General features: G+C 40.6%; 1 protein-coding gene and 1 pseudogene across 1 annotated transcript; both read right to left on the bottom strand.

Annotated features, from left to right (window-relative positions):
• LOC131002974 (sclareol synthase, chloroplastic-like) overlaps window positions 1–15704 on the bottom strand; it is a 45040-nt pseudogene extending 29336 nt beyond the window's left edge.
• A 2087-nt stretch (window positions 15705–17791) lies between these two features.
• Window positions 17792–22238, bottom strand: LOC131002979 (MDIS1-interacting receptor like kinase 1-like). The gene is made up of 2 exons (XM_057929457.1): window positions 19321–22238; window positions 17792–18363 (listed from the first exon to the last, which is right to left on the bottom strand). The coding sequence occupies exons 1-2, from the start codon at window positions 21980–21982 to the stop codon at window positions 17954–17956; spliced, it is 3072 nt and encodes a 1023-aa protein (XP_057785440.1). The 5' UTR covers window positions 21983–22238; the 3' UTR covers window positions 17792–17953.
• Window positions 22239–23326: the final 1088 nt, after the last annotated feature.

Below are 23326 nucleotides of genomic sequence, written 5' to 3'. Positions count from 1 at the left end.
CGGAAGCTTTTGTTATTGACAATAGCAAGAAAGACTGTATTCAGGCGATGGAGAATGTCGCCCTTGAAAGCTGGTCGGCTGAGGTGGAAAGATGCGGAGGGTCCTCCGCCCATTTCAATCAATCTTCATGAATATCATCGCCTGGAATATCCGTGGTTTGACGGACGAATCCAAGCGGTTACTTAAGGAGCATTGTAGATCCTTTTCTCCTATTATCTTGGGTTTGATTGAACCTAAGAAGGCGTTTCGTAAGGTGAGGCAGAGCTACTGGAATTCTTTAAATATGGTGTCTATTCATCAAAATTGTCGAGCATCTAAAAGTTCGAACATTTGGGTTCTTGCTCATCCTGATGTGATTGCAACCATGGTTTTTTCCTCTGACCAATCTGTGATCGTTGATTGTATTTGGCAAACTTACAACTTCCGTGTAGCTATTATACACGGAGCCAATGACCAGATCCTCCGCCGTCAACTTTGGCATGATCTTCTCCATTTCACGTCGGGTAATACTGTCTTTATTGGTGATTTTAACGCAGTCAAAGGCTCTAATGAGAGGATCAGTTCTAGGTCCCCTTCAAGAAGCTCATGCTTGGACTTCTGCGCTTTCATTGATGATTCTCAATTCATTGAATCTCCGACTGAAGGGATTCGCTTTACCTGGTCTGGACGTCGGTTTCTTCCCCGTCATGTTGAATCTATCCTTGATAGAGCGTTTTTTTCCAAGGGTTTTGCTGATTTATGCGATTCTATTGTTACCACGGCGCTTCCGAGGCTCACCTCTGATCATTCTCCGTTAGTTCTGCAGTGCCGTCAGGTTACTCCATCTGGCATAAGACACTTCAGATTTCTGAATATGTGGACCCTTCATCCTTCGTTCTTAGATATGGTGAAGAATTCGTGGACGGTTGCTGTTAACACTAGCTGCCCTATTCTGTGTGTTATGTTGAAACTCAAGAGGTTGCGTTATGATATTAAGGTCTGGAATAAAGATGTTTTTGGCAACGTTGATAATTCGATTGGTCTATTTCAGAATCATTTGGCGGTCACCCAGAACCAGATTTCTGAAACTGGATATACTGATGAGCTCTTCGATGAGGAGATTCGTTTGCAAGCTGAGCTTAATGTTGCGCTTTCTAGAAAAAATAATCTTCTTCAACAGAAAAGCCGTGCCTCGTGGTTGCAAGATGGGGATAGAAATACGACTTTCTTTCACAGAATGATAAAATTCAAACGGAGGAATACTTTGATTACTCGCTTGAATATTGATGGTGTGGATGTCTATGATCCGAGTATTATTGAGCAGCATATCATCGGGCACTTCTCGGCTCTTTTCATGGATGATGGAAGCCCGAGCGCTGACCCTTTGGAGATTGAGGCGCTTTTTGATCTGGCGGTTTCGGATGCTCAGAATAATTTTTTGGTCAGTATACCTGCGGAGAGTGAGATTGCGGCGGAGGTCTTTGGAATAGACGCTAATAGTGCCCCTGGACCTGATGGTTTCTCTGGTTCCTTCTTTCAGAATTGCTGGGAAATTATTAAGAATGATGTTGTCAGTGCTGTTCAAACTTTTTTCCGATCTTCTTATTTACCTACTGGTTGCAATTCCAGTACAATGATTCTTATCCCAAAGAAGAAGGATGTTTCAACTGTTGCTGATTTGAGGCCCATCGTTCTGTCGAACTTCTTCTTTAAAATCATTTCCAAAATCTTGGCGTCAAGGCTTAGCAGGATTGCGTCCACTCATATCTCTAATAACCAATTTGGTTTCATTAGTGGTCGCAACATCCATGATTGCATTATGCTCAGCTCTGAGGGATTCAACTCGATGCAACGTACGAATCGGGGTTCGAATATGGCTTGCAAAATTGACATTTGTAAGGCTTTTGACACCATTCGCTGGGAGTTCATTATGCAAGTTTTGAGAGCGAATGGATATCATGAGAAGTTCGTCAATTGGATTTGGATCATTTTTAGCTCTGCCCGGCTCTCCATTCTTTACAATGGTCAGCTTTCGGGGTACTTCTCTTGTTCTCGTGGGGTTAGGCAGGGTGATCCGTTGTCGCCGATTTTATTTGGGATTGCGGAAGACGTCCTGAGTCACCTTATCAGCAGTTGTGTGGAATCGAGACACCTTAGTCCGATGGGTTTCAGCCGGGCCACTAATTTTCCAACACACTTATTTTATGCTGATGATATTATCCTTTTTAGCACTGCTACGGTTCGTAATGCTCGAAAGATCAAGGAAATTCTGAATTATTATGGTTCGATTTCTGGTCAGGTTTGCAGTCAGGAGAAATCGAATCTCTACTTCGCTAGGGGCGTGACTACGGATAGGAGAAGGGCTATTCAGCGTGTCATGGGTTTCTCTGTGGGGAATCTTCCGATGACGTATTTGGGAGTTCCTATATTTGTTGGTCGTCCGCGGGCCTCGTATCTCATGCCGATCCTTGATAAAATTGTCCAAAAGTTTGCAAGGTGGAAAGGTCTTCAACTGTCTATCGCAGGCCGTTTATGTTTGGTGAGGTCTGTGATTCAGAGTTCGATTGTGCATTCGATGATGGTTTATAAATGGCCTAAATCGTTATTGCATTCGCTTGACCGTAAATGTCGTAATTTCATTTGGACGGGCAGCATTGATCAGCAACCGCGTTGTTCTGTTAGTTGGAGACGGGTGTGCGCTCCTAAAGAGGAAGGTGGTCTTGGCATTCGTTCTTTTACCTTAATGAATAAATCTTTTTTGATGAAGCTGGCATGGAAGATGATAAAAGGTGATGATTGGGCTCATCGGATTATGAGTTCCAGATACCTCACGACCTTCAGCTATGCTAAGCAAAATATTGCTAATTCGACTACTTGGCTCGGCGTGAAACAGGAGATTGATCCCTTGGTGGTTGATTCTTACTCTTGCATCAATAATGGTGCTAATACTTATTTTTGGAAGGATGATTGGCTGGGTTACATTTTGGTGAATAAGCTCAAAATTCCTCACTACATGCATGATTATCTCCATTTCTCTGTGAAAGATTACTACTACGATGGTCTGTGGCATTTCTCGCCTTCATTTGTGAATTATTTTCCTGAGGTGGTGGCTGATATTTTATTGATTCCTATGAGCGAGGAAAAAGATTCTAGATATTGGAAGCATTCGCTCAAGGGGGATGTCTCGACGGCTTTAGCCTTCTCCAAGAATTGTCATCGTTACACTATGGTGAAATGGGGGACATGGATTTGGGAACCGTACATTCCGATTCGTCGTTCGATCTTATGCTGGAGGATTCTTCATGGGCGTCTTCCAACCTTGGATACTCTCGTTAGACAAGGTATGGTCACTCCTAATGGTTGTCCCTTTTGTTATATGGATGCTGAAACCATTGAGCATATCATGTGGAGCTGTCCTCGGATTAGTTACATTTGGGAAACGTTTCTGGTCTGGTTTCATAAAACGGATCTGTTAAGTTGCTTGGATATTCACACTTTTTTAGTGCTGGCTTGGAATGCTTGCTTCAGCCCCCAAATTTTGGCTTTTTGGAAAGGAGGCATTATTTCGATCCTGTGGAAGATTTGGGACTGTAGGAATGCGCTTGTTTTCGATGATCTCCGTTTTGAGGCTCGGTCGATTCTTACTTTTGTTAAAGCTTATTTTAAAGAGATGGATTCTAATTTTTCACGGCTTGGTATCATCAAGAATAATTGGACTGACTACGTGATTGTTAGAAGTCTTGGAATTGGAAGTCGAGCAGCTCCTCCCCCTCGCATGGTGGAGGTTTATTGGTGGCCTCCGGTGACTCATTGGATTAAGGTCAACACCGATGGCTCTGCTAAAGGGGCTCCTGGTCGTATTGCCGCGGGAGGAGTTTTTAGGGATAATTTTGCTTCTGTCCGTGGCTGTTTTCACATCAAGGGTGGTAGTGGGTTTGCTTTTGAAGCTGAGCTTCTCGCGGTTATTACTGCTATTAATTTTGCTCATGATCGTGGCTGGCTTCATCTTTGGGTTGAGTCCGATTCGATGTATGTGGTGCGGTTGTTGGAGAATCGCTCCACGAATGTTCCCTGGCGTTTCTTAGCTTCCTGGAAGCAGGTTCTTTGTCGTCTTCATGGTTTTTCTTTGATTGTTACTCACATCTTTCGGGAAGGAAATCACCCCGCGGACATAATGGCCAATGATGATAGACAAGAGGGATGGTGGCCTTATGCGATTGACGATATTAAACATGCGGTGGCTCGTGATTTTTCTACCCATAGCTTTGTTAGAATGGTGCTTTAAGGTGTTAGTGTTTGTTTCGAATAGGTTGGATGCTTCTCGCGACAGGTGCAGTTGCTTCGTTGGGGTTTCGGTTGTCTGTTGGTGTTGGGATGGTTCCTACTTCTTCCGTTTACATGGTTTTTCTTGGTCTGCTGATTTTCCTTTTAGCTTCGCTAGTTGTGGCTGGTGTCGTGTTGTTTCTGGTTTTCATTTTGGTTCCTTTTTGGTTGGTTGTGTTTTTGCTTGTTCTCTTTTGTTGGTTTGCTTTGATGTGTTCGGGAACCGAGCTGCTTAGGGGTGATGGTTCGGCCGGAATCTCTGAAGTTGTCTCACTTCCGTTCCCAAACAGCTCCTTGTTTAGACGAGTACTCTTTTTCCCTTTTAAGGATTTTCCGACCAGGTTTGCCTTAAAAAGGGTTTTAATGAGGCTCGGCCCTTAGTTTGTTGTTTGTGCACTCAAGGGTTCTTGGTTCGTTTTTTCTCTTTCTCTTTTTAATAAAAATTAATTTAAAAAAAAAAAATAGGGTGCCACCATAAGAGCACTCCCAGTAGAAATCCTAAAATTATGCTCTTATATTCCTCCCTAAAGCTTCTCTATTTAATTTTAGGATCTCGATTTTATAAATGCATACACCAGATCTCCTATTTTCTACATAAAAACAATAATTATGTGTGGGCCCTACTAATTATAAGTTTAAAATAAATTTAGGGTGGGTGTAAATTTAAGATTGATCAATTTAGGTAGGTATAAAATTTTTTGTGGACTCCATCCAATTTAGGGGATCTGCTAGATGCATTTTTTTTATCTCATTTTCAATTGGTTTAGCCTAAATTTAGAGTTAGTGACACATTTAGGTGATCTGCTGGGAGTGCTCTAAGGGACAACGAAAACAATTCCTTACTTGTATGTGTCGTCTAGAATAGTGTTGATTTCAGATTGGAAGTATTTGTCGACTCCCAACCTTTGAAGGGTGTCGATTATACACAGATTAGAGGGTATATTATTCACAGCTTCAACACTCGCAGTTGCCGGAGAACTATCGTCTTCCCCCTTCAACTTCTCTTTTATTTTCCCCATCAAATCCTGAATTAAAGAAGGGCATTTGGTTAAACGGAATTAGACTTTAATTATAAGCAATTTCTCCAACACAAAGGTTGTTAAGCTGGTGTATTATCTGTGGGTGTAATCGAATAGAACTGAGCTAAGTCAAATACTAGCATCTTCAAGACTTCAAGCTTGACTTGTTTATCTTTTGAATCATGCAAGCTTGAGTTTTATTTAATTGAGTATTTCGAGGTTCAAGGTTTTCTAAATTTAGAATTACATCCAAATAATTTACTCTGTATTTAGTCTTAGAAGGAGACAATACAAGTTTTAATAAAAATTATTGAGTGTATCGTGGATGGAGAAAGGGTTTCACTTAAAATGTAGTATTAATAATTATAATTAATTATATTGTAAGTGGAGAAAGAAGTCCACCATGTATTAGAAATGATAAATTAAATAAGTTGTCGGGATATTGTTCAAAAAAAAAAGAGACTAATTTTTGTGAATCTTCCAAAATGATGTAATTTGGAAGACATGTATTTTAGTATTTTAATAAATGGTTGTGATATGTGTATAAAGTAGAAAAATGAACTCACCAAAGTTGTTTTGTTAGGTAGTTAATAATCGGTTTGTGAGATATGTTTTTTTTTTTTTTTAATTACACAAGTAAATAAAGAAATTTAAATTAAATCCGCATGACGGTGGACTCGAACTCAGGACCTCAGGCCTTGGATATTGACCACCTATCGCTCGGCCAACACACGCACACTGAGATATGTTTTTCTAAAATTGAAACACCATATTTATTATGGAGGGACCAAAATGGTAAAAAGGCCACATTTTACGTAGATGGAATAAGTATTATTTTTTCTCAACAATAATTACATTTACTAAAACTCGTTATTTTCTTAAGTATAACAAATAAAGTTAATAATTTTACGTTATCAAACTAAATCATTTAAAGAAGTATGTTAAAAAAACTTGAGAATTAAGTGTCGACGAGCTCATGACTGACTCATTTAGATATCAAGCTTCAATAAATAAGCTTTGAACAAGTTTTTATCTAACCGTTTAAGTATTCGTGTTTAAATCAAAATAACTCATACTATATATCAATATTCCATACCAATTAAATATCCAAACTATCAAATTTTGCTTCGATTTAACATTCCTTAGTTTTTACATGGATAAAAAATAAAATGAATGGAATCGTTAGAATATCTATTCATAGTTTTTCTGATAATCAAAATGAAAAACAATGACATTTTAATTATTAAAAATTAAAAGATATATTTTTTTTAAAAAGTTGCAACTCCCTTGATCTTCTTCCAATAAAAAAATTTTGAAATATAGATAGTGCGCATTATTTTGATGTAAACACGTACAAAGAGTTTATTTAATTCGATGTATTTGTCAAACATTTTTTTTTATTCTTAATAGTCAAATACATTTTTATGACAATTACCGTGCCAAAATCCATCAAATTGCCTCATAAAAGAAAATTAGAGTATTGGCCCGTAAATACTCGAACTTTTCTTATTTTTTGATTTTTACACCCCAATTTTAAAATCTGTTTATAAGTGATTGTATTTTCTCTGATTTTGCACCTGACGAATTTTTACTCCCAAATCGTTGATGACATATAGTAGCAAAATTGACATTCCAAAAATCACAATTACATGTTGCAGATCCCATATTGACAGCAAGTTATCGGCTTCATTATGCACTTAAAACTTCCCTCTCAATCAAACTGTTATGTCAGTAACGATTTGAGGGTAAAAATACGTCGGGTGCAAAATCAGAAAAACTACAAAGTTCAAGTATGGGGTGCAAAATCAGAAAATAAAAAAAGTTCGAGTATTTACATGTCAATGCCCCAAAAAATTAATTTGTTTTAAAAAACTCAAAATCTTAAAAATACGATCGACCCAAAGACGGATCCACGTTACCCACTATGGGGGCACGTGCCCCCACAACTTATTCTTTTATTATTAATTATATAGGGGTTATTGCCCCTAAATACCTAAACTATGACCAAATTCTAGTTTATAACACCACCTTTAGATTCTGCCCCATATTCTCTCCAACATCTGGAGAGAGAAACTACCCGTCTACTAGACGGTCTCAACTGGAACAATCGAGCTCTCGTAACCAATTTAAGACGAGGAGAAGAGGTCGAGATTATTCGTGATATTATCACGAGTATCCAATTCTACCATGAGAACCTCATGGGACTCGCCGCAACCAGGACGGCGATAGAACGAACCAGAGACGAGGCCCATCAGTCACACGATTGATGGAACCAAAAGACAAGGCGGGAGTAGCATATCCAAGCTACCACAAGATTGAACCAAGCTCTTCCGACAACATCAACTTGCGGGAGATTCAAAAAACGGTGGAATATTATGGCGTCAAGCTATATGAGCTACCGATGGAGATGAGCCGGATATCTATCAAACAAGAGGAAATCTTAATCCTCTTGAAATATATCAAGAAGAAGGTGGAGGACCTCGAAAGGCGAAAACCATGTTCCGGAAAAATTCAGAATAAATGGTCCAAAGACCCGACGTATCCACTACCACTAGATGCAGCACCCAAGGAGTTGCGGCCGGAGGATATAATCCGAATTATGAAAGGCAAATCTCATGAATAGCCTTGATCGTATCGGATTAGAAGATCTACAAGAATTAGCATAATCTTTTGATAACCTCAATATGGTTGATCTAAAGATGAACCAAGGAGAAGAGGTGCCCAAAACTGAGCACCAAGAAGGAGATTCGTCAAAAAGGGGTGGGGCTTCAGATGATTCTAGCCATTACCAACGAACCAAACGACGCCGACCACAGATGCGGGATACTCCTGTAGGAAAGGCCACGTTAGAACCAATCCATCCATACGGATTGATTCTCAACCTCGATGAAGCCAGTTTCAAAGATTGGGAAGGACTCATCGATGAATGGGCTTCAGCAATGAAGATTGTGATTGCCACGATAGAATATGACAAAGAAGAATTTGTCAAAATCTTCGAGGCAAGTTTTGCAGGCATGGCAAAACAATTCTGGGATAGAGCCGACACCAAAGGAAAGAATGATTTGTTCAGCCACACATCAGCGGCTGAAATTCTTGAGTTAGCTACCAAACAGATTAAAATCCATTTTCTTGGAATGGGTTTTTTCGAAGGATCCGCAGAGGAGAAGCAAAAGAAATATCATCAGGCACTTTACAATCTAAGATTGGTGGTGCTAGAGCCAAAAGCTCTTGATGAATTTCTGCGCCTATATACCCTATATGTCCATATGGGGGTTGTTGATGATCGAACCGCCAAGGACCTCTTTTTCACAAAGTTTCCAAGTCCATGGAGGGAGATGCTCATCAACGAGTATGTTTCACCAGGAGAATATCCACTTGACAGTGCATCAAGAAGGATGTCATATGTTCACAAGAAGCTGTCTGAATGGTGCCAGAAGGCGGCGGACCAGAGGAATCTCAAGAGATTGAGGAGACTCAATAAGAAATCTCCATTGATGTGCGACAACATTGATCTTCCAACAGAGATTGGTGCTGAGTTGCTGTATCAAAGGAGGAGCCGCAAGAAACATAGGTACCAACCCTATGAAAGAAAGTCTAGAAGAACTTCTTGGAAGCCAAGAACTATGTGGACCAGACAGAAGGCACGCTCCTACAAATCAGGCCAACGGAGCGGACCATCAAGAAACCGATTCTCAAACCAAAAGAGAATCCCGGCGAGAAAAACTTTCAGGCGTACTCAGGCCAAAGCAAATGAAAGTTTCAAAGATTGCAACTGCTGGACGTGCGGTGCAAAAGGGCATATCTCTACCAATTGCCCCGACAACGAGAAAAGAGGGATAAAGAAATTCGAATCCACACAGGATATCGAAGATGCTCTCTATTACCAGAAATTGATACCCGTGTATCAATTTGAAGATATATCCTCTGATGAGAGTATATATGAGCAAGAAGAAGTCTTTAGTTCTGAAGATTCGGAGATGACCGATGGATCAACCGGAGACGAGTCAGACTAAAGAAGAACACGAGGTACACCACACCCAGAAAGAAGATCAGAATGGTTTTTCTAGTCATTTTCTGATTCCACAAGAGGAGGTGGTGAAAAAACTCGTGAAAAAACTCAAGAAGGAGACCGGAGAGGTACAGACATACCAAGGGTTTTCCAATGGAAGATTGAATCGAGTTTTACATAGCTTGATTCCATCCAAAAGGAAGCATCATGTCTATTTTGGGGTTACAAACCGAGAGATGGCGCTTCCAATTGAGATTACAAGCAATCAGGTGGAAATCCAGCTGGTTCCAGCCGAAGATATAAGGCAGGATCTTAAGAAAATGAAGCCAGAAGTCGCAAGTACGATGAAATGGATTCATATTGGAGCAATTCAGTTGGTAATCAAATCTTCCCTCTTCCCAGGGACAGACCAACCAATTGACGTCGCACTTTGCGACAAAAGAATCAGAGATGCCAGAGAATCAGTTCTTGGAGCCTTTTCGGGCAATCTCTATGCCAAGAAGATTATAACCGAGTTTTACCCACAAATCGCTTATAATCTGCAAGATTCATCCTTCAGCCGAGCCCTGACTCTCTATCAGGACTACAAGAAGAAGGAACTTATGACGGGAGGAAATAGGCCATACTCATTGACTTATCAAGTCTCGTATGCCTTATCAAATTCCCATCACACGGAGTTATTTTTGGGAAAAGAATTTATTGAAATTCCAGAAATATTCAAGGAGGTAGCCAAGGCAGTCAATCCAAACCGAGTGGAGATTCCTCAGATCGGAGAAATCGACATCGACGTCGGAGACAAACAGGTGCTCAGTCATACCCAGAGTCTCAGACTGGGAGCACCAATGCTATCATTCCAAGGAAATATGCTAACTTCAGGGCCCATAACAAGGAGTTTCTCTCAAAACTATGAGAGAAGGGCGATTCAGGAAACACCAGTCCAGGATATTAGAGTCAAGCTCAAATGTCCCGAAGGATGGAGAAAGGTTTCCACAAGATTTGATACAACTAACAAGGAAAACAAGTTTCCTTGTAGCTCGTTGTATTATTTGGTGAATCCAGGAGACAACCGATACATCGGAACTCTAGAGGTTGGAGGATTTGAAATTCAGTCCGAAGGCCAAGCCGGACAAGAAGCGGATGTCCTGATCTTAGGACGAGATTTCCTTGACAAATTTAAACCATGGTCATGGAAATCAGGAGGAATGGAGATCACAATTGAACGCCAAAGATTGTTGATCCAATGACAAGTCCATTCTCGATATACATCTCTGTGGGGATGTTGTATGAGAAATTCAAAGCAGAATATTTTGCTGCTTACGTGGATTCGGGAGTAGGAATCTGTACGGCAAAACGAGGAGTCTTTCCAGCAGAAGTAGAAGAAGACCTACCTCGAATTGCGGGAAGAGATTTCTCCAAAAAGATTTTGCTTCTATCAAAAGGAGTAAAACAAACGGAAATATTAATCGGCGGAGCGGGATAGACACCTTGGTACAAGGTCAAGACTCCACCAATTTATTTCCATGATACCGGAGCAGATATATTATTCGGAAATAATTTTCTGCAAAGCTTCAAGCGGTACATACAAGACAATGAAGCCAGGAGGCTAGTGTTCACAACCAATTGTGATCACAAGATCATTGTGCAAAGGCTCAATGGAGCTTTTCATCGCTCAATGCCAATAAAATTCCGCAGCAAGCGTGGTGATGATGGCAGACTCCGGAGACCCCATATGAAGGATCAAAGGAGATTCGGAGAAGTTTTGCTTAAATGCAGAACTGAGGGATTCCCAGATCTCTTCGAAGAGGAAACTCAAATCCTCAAAGTATCCTTAATATCACATAAAGATATCAAGGAAGAAGAACAGATGTCCATTGCCGACGTCAAAAGGAGAATCCAGAAGTGCTACCACGAGGATCCTTTGGCATGGTGGGACAAGAACCAACTCAGAGCAACCCTGAAGGTTAAAACTGGAAAGGAGCATGAGTTCGTAAGGTTCAGACCTATCTTGATGAACCCTCAAGATCAACAGGATATGATGAGTATAATCAAGGAACACCTTGATTTAAAGCTGATCGAAGAAGGAAGATCACCCTACAGCAGTCCTGGATTTCTGGTGAGAAATCATGGGGAGATCAAACGAGGAAAACCAAGATTGGTCATTAATTATAAAGGGATTAATGACATTCTTGAGTTTGACGGATATTTCATCCCGAGCAGAGAACACCTCATCAACTGCATCAGAAGTGCAAAGGTATTCTCAAAATTTGATTGCAAATCAGGATTTTACCAGATTCGCATGGAGGAAGGGAGTAAGAAGTTCACAGCCTTCTCAACTCCACAAGGACACTATGTATGGAATGTCATGCCAATGGGGTTAGCCAACGCGCCTCAGATATTCCAAAGGAAGATGGATAATCTATTCAAAGATTATTCTTCGTTTATGTTTGTTTATATTGATGATATTCTTATTGCATCAAAGAACATTCATGAACATGTCAGGCATCTGGAGATCTTTGCGGATGTTTGTCAACAAGAAGGACTTGTACTGTCAGAAAAGAAGGCAGTCATAGCTACCCAGAAGATGGAGTTCCTAGGTATCGAGATCGACGAATCTGGAATAATTCTACAAGATCATATTGTGGAAAAAGTCCAGGGATTCCCGGAGGATCTCAAGGAAAAGAAGCAGCTCCAAAGCTTTCTCGGAGTTGTTAACTTTGCAGGAATGTTTATCAAAAATCTTGCAGAGCACCGAAAAATCTTTAGTCCATTACTAAAGAAAAATGTTCCATTCATATGGAAGGAGGAGCATCGGGAGGGTATGAAGAAGTTAAAAGAGATTTGCAAAAATCTCCCAAAACTTTCAATACCACAAGATGAGGATGATCGTCCTCTACACAGATGCAAGTGATCTCTGGTAGGCAGCGGTGCTCACAAAGATCACCCCTTATGGAGAAGAACCTTGCAGATATTGTAGCGGTCTTTTCTCTGACAACGAAGCTGTGCGATGGCACATCAACGAAAAAGAATTCTTTGCAGTGCGAAAGACATTTAAAAAATGGCCGCTTTTCTTACTTGCTAAAAAATTCGTTTTGAAAGTAGATAACACTAATGTTAAAGCTTTCTTAACAAAAAAGATAGAATCTAAACCTGAAAAGGCTAGATTGCTAAGATGGCAAGCGGAATGTCAATATTATGAATTTGATATTGTCATATTGAAATCTGATCAAAATATTCTTGCAGATTTCCTAACAAGGGATGGAGCTCCCTGAGGTGGAGGCCATCGAAGCAAAACAGGCGCAGCTCTTTGAAAGTCTAGAGTTGCTACAACAGGAATGGCAGAAGTGTGTCTTACACACCAAACAAGCAGGGAAGATACAGGCGGCTGACGAAGCCCAAGTATCTAACCAAATCGATGCTTGCTTCATGAAGATGTTCAATCTTCAAGAAGTAATCAACAAGCCGCTCTTGTGCGCTATCCATGAAAATCGGATTAAAGCAATGCTTTCCGTACAGGGCGGATTACCTGTAGCAGGGGATTCAAGTACCCCTAGCCCAAGTCCTAAGGCTATGGCTTCACAGCCGGAACCTCAAGGATAAGATGTTGTTAAGGGGTCACACCCTGAGTCAACATGTCAACCCTCCACCTCTGGGGTAAAAGAGGAAGAGGTCAATCTTAGGCCAATGACCGGCCAAGTTAAGGTTGACACTGATTTTATTGAAATTTCTCCTTCTTGGCAGATGTACCAGAACAGGTGGGAGAAACTTCTCACAAGAAAGGGTATTAATCCGGGGAATTGCCGGGTTGATGTTGGAGGAAAATATCCTCGGGTATGGACAACTCCAGGAGCCAACCCACAAGAAGTCAAAGAGTGGTATGAGTTCGGGGCGTTGGCCTCAGTTTATACCACCTCTCCAGCTTTCACCGAAATCAAGGGTCTACCCAAATGGATCCAAAAGACGGTGTTTGAGACATGGGAGAACAATGAGTCCCTCAAACGGGGAGATGTTCTGGAATTGTACTTCTTCAGTGCAGCCCCAGAACCAGTTGGAAAAGGAATCCATGAAGGTTTCCACTTCATCAAGCTTCGGAGACCTGACACGGGAGCTCTTAACCGAATCAAAGTTCCCGATTTTCAGGCCGCAATCGTCTCAACATTTAAGGAGGACCAAATCTCTACCAGACAAGCATGGGGTCTATGGGTCTGTCTCACAGAGATGGATAAAATGAAGTCCAGATTCAAGTTCTACCAGAGCTCAGATCTGGGAACGTTCCTAGTAAACACCATGACAGGAACTACGACTGAGTTTGCCGAAAAATCCTTCGAAAACAAAAGGCAAATGTTGTGGGAAAACAAGATAGCGGGGAGCAAGGAGACTCGTCGCAAATTTTGCAATATGGCTCATCTGGGCCATTGGATTGAGAAAGTCTGCGATCAATGTTCAATGCAGAATGAGCCGGAATTCGGAAAAGGATTCTTCCCGAAGCCTGATAGAAGGAGGTTCCGATCTGATGAACATGATGAGCAACAAACTCCAAAGGGAATAGCACCTCGGGCACCAAAAAAGTAAGGTGGCCGACAAAACAAAGTGAATCATGTGATTCACAGCAGGGATCGCACCCACAAAACGAAGAATGGGTGGAATGACAGGAGAACCACTCACCAAAAGCTTCAGGACAAACGTGAGTGGAAGAGAAAAGCAGCCGGCCCCTACCAGCATTATCACAAAACGATAAAGCAAGGGTCCAGCACCATGTGATGACAATAACAAATGTCGGCAATCAAGGCCGACAAAAGAAGATGGTTGTCACTATCCAAGCTAGCTGGCCATAATTAAAGGAATCCGAGGCCAACTACCCAAGGAAGAATAGAGGGTTTCAGACCTCTATATAAACACAAGCTCTGGAGAGGAAGAGGCATCCGAAAATCACAACACATTTTCACAGCACTCTCTCTCTAGAAAAATTATCTTTGTAATTTTAATTCTAGTTTTCAGTTGTTTTTATTTCCAATTTTTAGTTCGTTTAATTTTATGTACACAAGAATTAGCTACTATGAGTAGCTAAACAAGTTAGTCTCCTCCCTTAGGGAGATTTTTATGAAATAAATAAAATATTTTATAATTCCTCTATAAACGCTTAGTTTTCGTCCAACTATTCCGGTTGAGTAAAAATATTTTCTTTATATTTTTCAACAAAAGTATTGAGTCGACACTTAGTGAAGGTGAAAGGTTGCAACCATCTCTTGCGAGTGTGTGGTTGGAAAGTGCCTGGGGGCAGACTAGCCGTAAAACGCAACGGACTGACGCCTGAAGAAGACCAGTCGACAAAGGTATAATGTTGGTTTATATTTAGATTTATTTTGAAGTGTTACGGAAGCATGTTGGGCCTGATTACTTGTTAGACTGTTTGGAAAACAAAATGGGGTAATCTGTCTGTTTCGTATTAATTTTGGGGCTTTTCTGCAATTTTGATTATACTTGGGGAAGTTTTAAATTTCCAGAAAATTTTCATGGGAGAAAGTAGAAGAATCTAAAAGGTGGTGTATCATGGGGTAGAATCTAAAGGTGATGTTATATTTTAGAAAATTGGGAAAATTAAGGTATTTATTGGCCAATACCTCAATTATATATGTATATTTATACAAATTTTGTCATATCTCATATTGCCAATGCCAAACCCAAATCAACACGTACGGCAACATATATAAAGTATCTCAATTTCTAGCACTATCAGATATCATTAATTAAATATTCGATATTACAATTTAAATGAATCAACTTACAATCTTGCAAAAATTCTGTTCTTATATGATTTTGCTTTAAATTTATACAAAAAGATTTATAAAAAAGCATTGGAATCACCATTTGTTATTAAAAAAAATAATGATAGTGCCAAATCAAGTAGGGACGATTTTGATGCAAAAGACTTTCTTATAAATTTGGATTAAGAATTCAGATTTTGAATTATAATCCAAATATTCGAGATAAAATTCGAAGGGATTTTAAACATATTTTATATATATAATTTTTTGTGCCCCCGTAACAAATAAATTCTGGATCCGTCCCTGGATCGACCTCTATATATGAAAAATAAAATTTTGCTTTGGTCCTTGTCTACATCTAGCCTTGATAAAACTGAAAACAAGATTTTGAGTTGGCAACTTACTGTTGTAGTAAGGCTGCATTTAACTGTGAGAGATGGCTTATTGGTGGTGGGCATCGGAAATCCTTGCACTGCAAAGCAAACAAGTATATATAAGTATAATCATCAATAAATTAACATGTAAAAATTGCTAATTAACCTCGAAGATTTTCTCTCCTGCTCCCAACTCTGTGGCCGGAGAAAAGGGTAACACATTGAAGGCGAGTGACATCTTTAGTTCTACGGCGGCGGCGGCGGCGATGGTTGCCGGCTCTATATATTTTATTTTATCTGGGTTGTTTTAATCAACATCTATCTATATTTATAATATGGCAGCATGTATGTATAATTTGGTCTATGTTTCTTCAGCATTGAATAATGTCGGCGGCGGCGGCGGCAGCGGCAGCGGCGGCGGTGGTTGCTTGTCGGCTCTATATATTTTCCTTTCTCTAGGTTGGTTAGTTCAACATGTTGGGTTCGGTTTTAGACGTTCCCTAGCAGCGCCCAGATGGTATCAAGTAGCCGCATCAGCATTAATTAAATATTAAAAAAAAAATCATTTCAATTCTTGACAAAATTTGAATGAAGAAAATGGGCTTTCTTTTCTTTTACTAGAAGGGGGACTTGGGTAGTTTTGGTGGATTGCAATTATTTGTTGTAAAGAATTTATCACAACCATGAGTTGGGCCTACACATGTACAAAAATGTGTAATATCCTAAATTTATTGGGACTCATTTGGGACATGCAATGTGATTATAGCGTATAATATATTTATGATGGATGATTCTATTCATAATCTTCATTTTATTTTTTTATACTTTTCTATTTAAAATAATAATTAAAATTTACTATTTTATCCTATAGTTCATAGTCCCAAAATTAAATTAATATTTGTAATGCATCGTATTATTTACATCCTATATTTTTACATATATTTTATTGCATTCTCCTAAGCATGATATTAATATGACAGTAAAAAAAAATCAATCAAACACATATTGTGTACAAAATGAGCTCTTATAGTATGTATATGTGTGGGATTGAGAAATAGAATACTAAGAGGGTGTTTGGCTAAGCTTATAAGCTGTTTAAAAGCTTATAATCTCCTTCAAAGTGTTTGGCAAAATAAGCTCTTAAAGAGCTTATAAGCTATAAAAATAAGCTCTAAGAGCTTATAAGCTCCCCAAAAAATAAGTTCAATATAACTTATGTTCTCATTGTCTTATAAGCAACTCTCATTTTACAAAAATAACTCAATTATAATTTTTTATTTTCATTATATATCATTCTAATTTCATTTTTCTTCGATTTTCTCCCTCTAACAAAATTTTTCTCTCACTAACTAAAATTTCTCTTTTTAGCTTATAAGCTCAATTACCCAAACACTTAGGGTCCGTTTGATTGAGTTGTTTAGAAATGTAGATATAATGTATATTTGGATAATTAATCTAGTTTTTGTGGGTTTAATTAACTAACAATGTTGTTTGATACCTTTTAACTAATGTCGGTATAACTCACTTTTAACGTTTGATAGCCTCTACTAAGATAGAGAAATTAGTTATAGATTTTTTATATGAACAAATAATATGTTGATTATCAGTTGAAATTACTTAAGTACCCTTCATTTGAATATGAAAATTTCAGAAATATCCCTTTGCAAATTTTGGGGGAAAATAAAATTTGAGCGCCATTTTCATTTGGTTAGGGCGCGATTCAACCTTTGCAGATTCTCTCACAATAGACGAGCAAGTTATAATTTGCAAAGAGACATTGTTGTGAAAATAACACCATAACCCACCTTGGAGAGTCTGCCGAAAAAATCAGGACACCAGCTGAGGAAGACGCCTTTGTTTTGTGAAGGAGGCGGCGAAATATGGTGGGATTTGCATAATGAAGAAATTTTTGAAGTAATTTCAAGGGTAAAAATGTAAAGTACCAATCTAATCTAACTTCACTGTATAGTCGATATTAATTAAATGGGGATGAGCATTAGTCAATTTGTCTCAGCCGCACAGTGGTTTTACTGCGGGCCTCGTTTTTTATGCGGGCTTGATATATTATTTACAATGTCTATCAAATTGAAAGTTAAGCTAAGAAATACAAATTATCTATGCCAATAGACCCTAACAAACGGGCCCTTATAAGCTCTTAAGAAATTACATCTTATAAGCTCTTGAAACATTTTATAAGCTCCAAGAGCTTATAAGCTCTTTAAAATAAGCTTAGTCAAACACCCTCTCCAACTCCACACAAAGCTTCTATCAATATTAAAACTACTCAGTTTCTCAAAAAAAAAAATATTAAAACTACTCAAATCAAAGAGGAAAAACTACCTTGTATAAACACTATGCTTCCTTCCCTTGTTCCCACAAACACAAGAAGGTGAAAACCAACATATACAAAAAAAAAACTTTACAACTCTATCTAACTTCAAAAGCATTCCAAATAAACTCAAGAAGTCTTCACTGCTAAAAAGAAAACTACAAAAGGCCTATAACCGGTGAGTGTGCAAATATGAGCTTCTCCTTGCTAGCAGTGTATCCCCAACTCTGGCAGATGCTCTTCCTCCTCGGCTTCGCCTCCCCGAGCATCGTGACCACGTCTCTCATCGAGGGCCTCTCCTTGGGGAGCTTAGCGGTGCACAAGAGAGCAATCTTGAGCACAAGAATCATCTCCTCCTGCACATGCTTGCACTGCCCTGCAATGTCTGGATCCAATGCTGCCTCTGACTTGGCCTTGCTCTTCACTTTTCGTCGTAGCCATTCGACTATGTCGATCGACTCCCCGAATGAAGGGTCTAATGGCGGCCTCCCGGTTAGGAGCTCGAGCAGGACTACTCCATAGCTGTATATGTCGCTCTTCTCATCTACCTTGAGTGTGTATCCATACTCTGCATGAGGGCGAAAAAACGCACATTAGAAACGCGCTTTTTCATATGAGACCAGTCTTTTGCAAAGGGGTTAATTAACTATAAAATACACAGTATAGTCAAATTTCTCAACACTATTTTCTAGGTAAAAAAATACACTAGTTTTTACTTTTTAGAATTCGCCCGAATTAGAATTCCAGTCAAATTGATTATGTGGAATTTTGACTTCTGTATTGCTACGTAAGTAATTTTTGACTTTCACTTAAAATAATTAAGATTGACCGAAATTCTAATTTGGACTTCAAAAAAATTGTGTAGTATTTTTTTTTTCAAAACGCATATTAGAACACGTTTTCTTGACATGATCGACAGACCGGTTAATAGTCTATAAATACACGAAATGTACCTAAATTTCATAATATTGTTCTTTTGGTAAAAAAATGTACACGAATTTTTATTTTTTTTAAAACTGGACCCAAATTAAAATTTCGGTCACATTTAATCCTACATGGAATGCAAAAATTAGTTATATGGCAATTCAGAGCTAGGAACTCCATCTGAATCTCCATGCCAATACCGATCCGTTCGCCCAGGAAACAAATTAGTTACGACATGCAGATTTAAAGAACTTTTTGACTTATGTATCGCCACGTAACTAATTTTCGACTTCCACGTAAGATTAAGACCGATCGAAAAGAACAGTTTGCAAATATTTTTTCAGCAATAAAACACAATTCGGACTTTTTAATTTTCGCCTTCCAATGCGACACATCTTTTATTGCATTCGTGAACGTTCGACATGCAGCAGCACGAAGAACATCCACATCGGTTGAGTCAATACTCGACTCATCCATGCTGCGAGTCTACTTACGAGTCAAGTGTTGCAGTCAATAACGTCACACAAATAGGCAATAGAGGATCTTAACACAAAGAAAAAGCAATGCTATAGCTAGATAAAAACCAGAACTCAGGATTTACCTGGTGCAATGTAGCCATACGATCCAGCCACCATGGAGACCGTCTCATTCTTGTGCATCATCGTCCTCGCCAGCCCGAAATCCGCGATCCTCGCCTCGAAATCCGCGTCCAGCAAGATGTTATTCGACTTCACATCCCTGTGTATGATCGGCGGGTGGCAGTCGTGGTGCAGGTACGCTAGCCCCTGCGCCACGCCCAGCGCCACATTATACCTCGACACCCAATCCACCAGCACCCTCCCCGCCTCCTTCCCGTGCAGCGCCGCCGCGAGGCTCCCGTTGGGCATGAACTCGTACAGCATCATCACGTCGGCCTCGTTGTGGAGGTACCCGAGCAGCCGGACTATGTTCCGGTGCCTCAGCTTGCCCAGAATGTTAACCTCTGCAAACAGATCGTCGCCGCTCTCCACATCGCTCGCCTCCGATGATGATGGCCTCCACAGCTTCTTCACCGCTATGGCTGCGTGCGGCCTTTGAGGCGTCGCGGCCTTGTACACGACCCCGGTCCCGCCCACGCCTATCACGTTCGCCTCCTTCACGCAGGCCAAGATCTCCGCGCTCGTGAAGTTTAGCCTCTGGAATGCCACCAGCCTCCACGGCCATTCTGAGCTGCTTTTCCTGAACAAATCTGTGAAGCTGCATAGATACCACTTCCTATACATCTGTCTTATCATGAAAACGATTGCTCCGGCAACGAAAATCGCAGAGATTCCGACTGCGAATCCGACCAAAACATGCCTCAAATGAGCCTTGCTACTACTATGTGAAGAGCTGCTGATCAGGGGATGTGAGCAAGGTGGGAGCATTGCTCCACCGCAGAGGCCGGGGTTGCCGGCTAGGTCATCCGGGCTGATCGTCATCAAGATCCCGTTGCTCGGGACGGGGCCCACGAGGTTGTTGTGGGAGACATTGAGCGTCTCGAGAGCAGGGGAGCTCCCAAAATCCTGAGGTATCCTCCCCACGAGGGAGTTCTGTGAGAGATCAAGAATGGAGAGAGTTGGCATTGTGGCTATTGCTCTTGGGATTTCTCCGCTCAAGTTGTTGCTTCCGAGGTTCAGGTTGACTAGCTTCTGGCACGAGGCGACGCTCCTCGGGATCACGCCGGAGAAACGGTTGTGGGAGAGATCGAGGACGGACAGAGAAGGGCAGCCTTGGAACTCATCAGGGATCTCCCCCGAGAAGCTGTTTGATGCAGCCATGAATGTTTGGAGAGTGGGGATGGAGAGGAGGCTCGAGGGCAACGAGCAATCGAGGCGATTCCTCGAGAGATCGATGAAGGAGAGAGAAGGGGAGAGGGCGAAATCCGGGGGGATTTCGCCACTCAGATTGTTGGTGGCCACCTCCAGCCGTTGGAGCTCAGGCAGAGCTCCGAGGCCTAAGGGGATGGAACCCGAGAGGCGGTTCCCGTGGATTCTAACGCGAACGAGGGACGAGCAGTTCGCCAAGCTCCCCGGGATGCCACCGGAGAAGGAGTTGTTGAACAGGATCAGCTTAGTGAGATTCCCCTGCTCACACAGAGTAGGTGGAATCTCACCGGATAAGAAGTTAGATGAGACATCCAGCCATTGCAGAGGGGAATCTTTCCCAAGATTCCAAGGCAGAGATCCTGTAAGAGAGTTCCTCCACAGCTCAAGAACCTCAAGATTCCTCAGCTCACCAATCCTCTGAGGAATCTCACCACTCAAGTTGTTACACATGAGATTCAGCAGCTTCAGATTCTTGAGCTCAGCCACCTCATGAGGAATCTCACCTGAAAGCTGGTTGTCTGAGAGATCTAAATAGGTTACAGATTCCAACCCGGAGATCTCAGGTGGAATCTTCCCCACAAACCTGTTCTGATACAAGTAAACAGTTGTGAGCTTCTTCAGATTCCCCAACTCCTTAGGAATCTCACCGCTCAAAGTTCCCACAGCCAAATCCAGATACTGAAGATTCCTCAAACCACCAAGCTCCCTCGGAATCCCGCCCTCAAACTCGTTGTATCCGATGATGATTGTCTCCAACGACTCCATTAGCCCCACCTCGACCGGGATCTTCCCGGTCAGGTTATTCCCAGAGAGGCCTAAAAACCTCAGCTTCTTCAGATTCTTGAAAGATGAAGGAATTGAACCTTCAAAGAAGCTTCCTCTAAAATCCAAGCTCTCCAAAGAAGATGCATTGCCTAGATCATATGGAAGCAAGCCTTCAAAGTTGTTGCTCGAGGCGTTGAGCCTCTGCAGCCCCGGGGAGGCTCCGAGCCCCGGTGGGAACCTCCCCACGAAGCTGTTCTGGCTCAGATCAATGCTTCTGAGTGAGGTGAGGTTCCCCAAGGCCCTCGGGAGCTCACTCGAGAACGAGTTGTTCGACAGATTGAGCTCCGCGAGGCTGCTCAGATGTTGAATGTGGCCGGAGATGACGCCGCTGAGATTCATGCTGGACAGGTCCAGCTTCACTACGAGGCCTTCTTCGCTGCAGAGGATGCCGGCCCAACGGCATTGTGGTGAGGTGGCTTTGTCTGAATCTGTTGAGTTCTCTTGCCAGTTTTGCAGCTGGTTTAGTGGATCAATGAGGGTGGATTTGATCTGTAGAAGAGATGAGAGCTCATTGGTGGAGGCAAGAACAGAATGAAAAGCAATGGAACAGTAGAAGAAGAGTGGGATGAGGAAGAGGAGGTGAGGCCTCATTTTTGTTTACACTTGTGGTTTTTGATTTGATTAAGGTTTGATTGATTTTCAGCTTTCTTGCACCATTTTAGGTTCTTGCAAGAAGGGGTGGCTCTGATCATGGACAGGAAGAGCTATATGAACAAAGCTGCAACAATGATTGGTTAATCAGTTAGTTAGTATAATTATTGAGAGTGTGGGACCCTTTGTTTTTTCGAGGGGCCCAATCGACTGTTGCGTCACTATCTACTCCCTCCGTTCCAATTCAATAGGTCATATTTCCTTATTTGAACGTCCCATTTTAATGGCCACTTCCTAAAATAGAAAGTCAATACATAATAAATATCTCAACGTAGCTCATTATTTAGAATAAATGTCATTATACTTCATATATAATTGTTTTTTTTCTTTATTTTTCTTTTCTATTTTTTAGACAAATATATCCCTAAAAAAATTACTTTATCTCACTTATTTCATTATAAACTATACGTTTCTTGGCATCAATGTTTAAGCGTTGTGGCCTATTGAATTGAGACGAAGAGAATATCTAATATAGGTTGAGTCTGTCACACAGGATTTGCTATTAGATTTATCTCTTTTTATATAAATTAATTGTACGATGTTACCAAGATTTACTCAAAACATACGATGAATAATAGTCGTGGATTCCTAACTCCTTATATACTCTTGGTAGACGGAGATAATACTTAGAATCATCGTGAATAATAGATTGATAATAGTCGATTTCTCCTCATTAAAAAAAGAAAAAGAAAAAGAGAGAGAGATGGGACCCCTTTTTGCATGTGTGTGGATTTTCTTTGTACTAAGCATAAATCTAATGATTAAGTGGTGATGGAGGATTAATTAGTTTAATTGAGTTCGTGAGGTCTTGGGATTCTAACCAGCTATTAATCTTGCTGCAAATGACTGTAACCATTTGGACTGTTGCACATTTGTTCCGACATTAAAACATGGAAGGGAATGTGTTTAATGAAGTGACAGTGCTGCTAATTACATTTCAGTTTGTATTTAGCTATAAATTATTGGTTGATTAGGTCAACTCAAACAAGATTAATCAATTTTTAAGCATCTTAATTACACATTCTGTACCTGGTGTTTACCTCGAAAGATAATGTTTCTTGTTTTGTGGCTGTCAACAGAAAACTGTTCATGCATGAACTACCATCATGTGGGATGTCAAGCTTCTTTCATTTAGTGGAGCTGTCAATGTTATTCTCTCTCTCTCTCTAAAGAACATATATTTATTATTTTATGTTAATTTTAATATTGTTTGAATGGATAAATAATGAGTTTATGAGGTGATCATATGCCCAAAGTTAGACCCCTCTCAAAGAGGAAAAAGAA

This window comes from Salvia miltiorrhiza, unplaced genomic scaffold, assembly GCF_028751815.1.
Source record: "Salvia miltiorrhiza cultivar Shanhuang (shh) unplaced genomic scaffold, IMPLAD_Smil_shh fragScaff_scaffold_43:::fragment_1, whole genome shotgun sequence".
Classification (NCBI taxonomy): domain Eukaryota; kingdom Viridiplantae; phylum Streptophyta; class Magnoliopsida; order Lamiales; family Lamiaceae; genus Salvia; species Salvia miltiorrhiza.
Note: the sequence above shows the minus strand (reverse complement) of the source record. Positions and strands in the feature narration are given on the sequence as shown.

Excerpts from the sequence above, each read along its gene's own strand:
- LOC131002979 (XM_057929457.1), bottom strand. The coding sequence starts at position 21,982 with ATGAGGCCTCACCTCCTCTTCCTCATCCCACTCTTCTTCTACTGTTCC. Across the intron at positions 18,364-19,320 it reads GTATGGCTACATTGCACCAG|AGTATGGATACACACTCAAG; the intron begins GTAAATCCTGAG and ends GCCCTCATGCAG.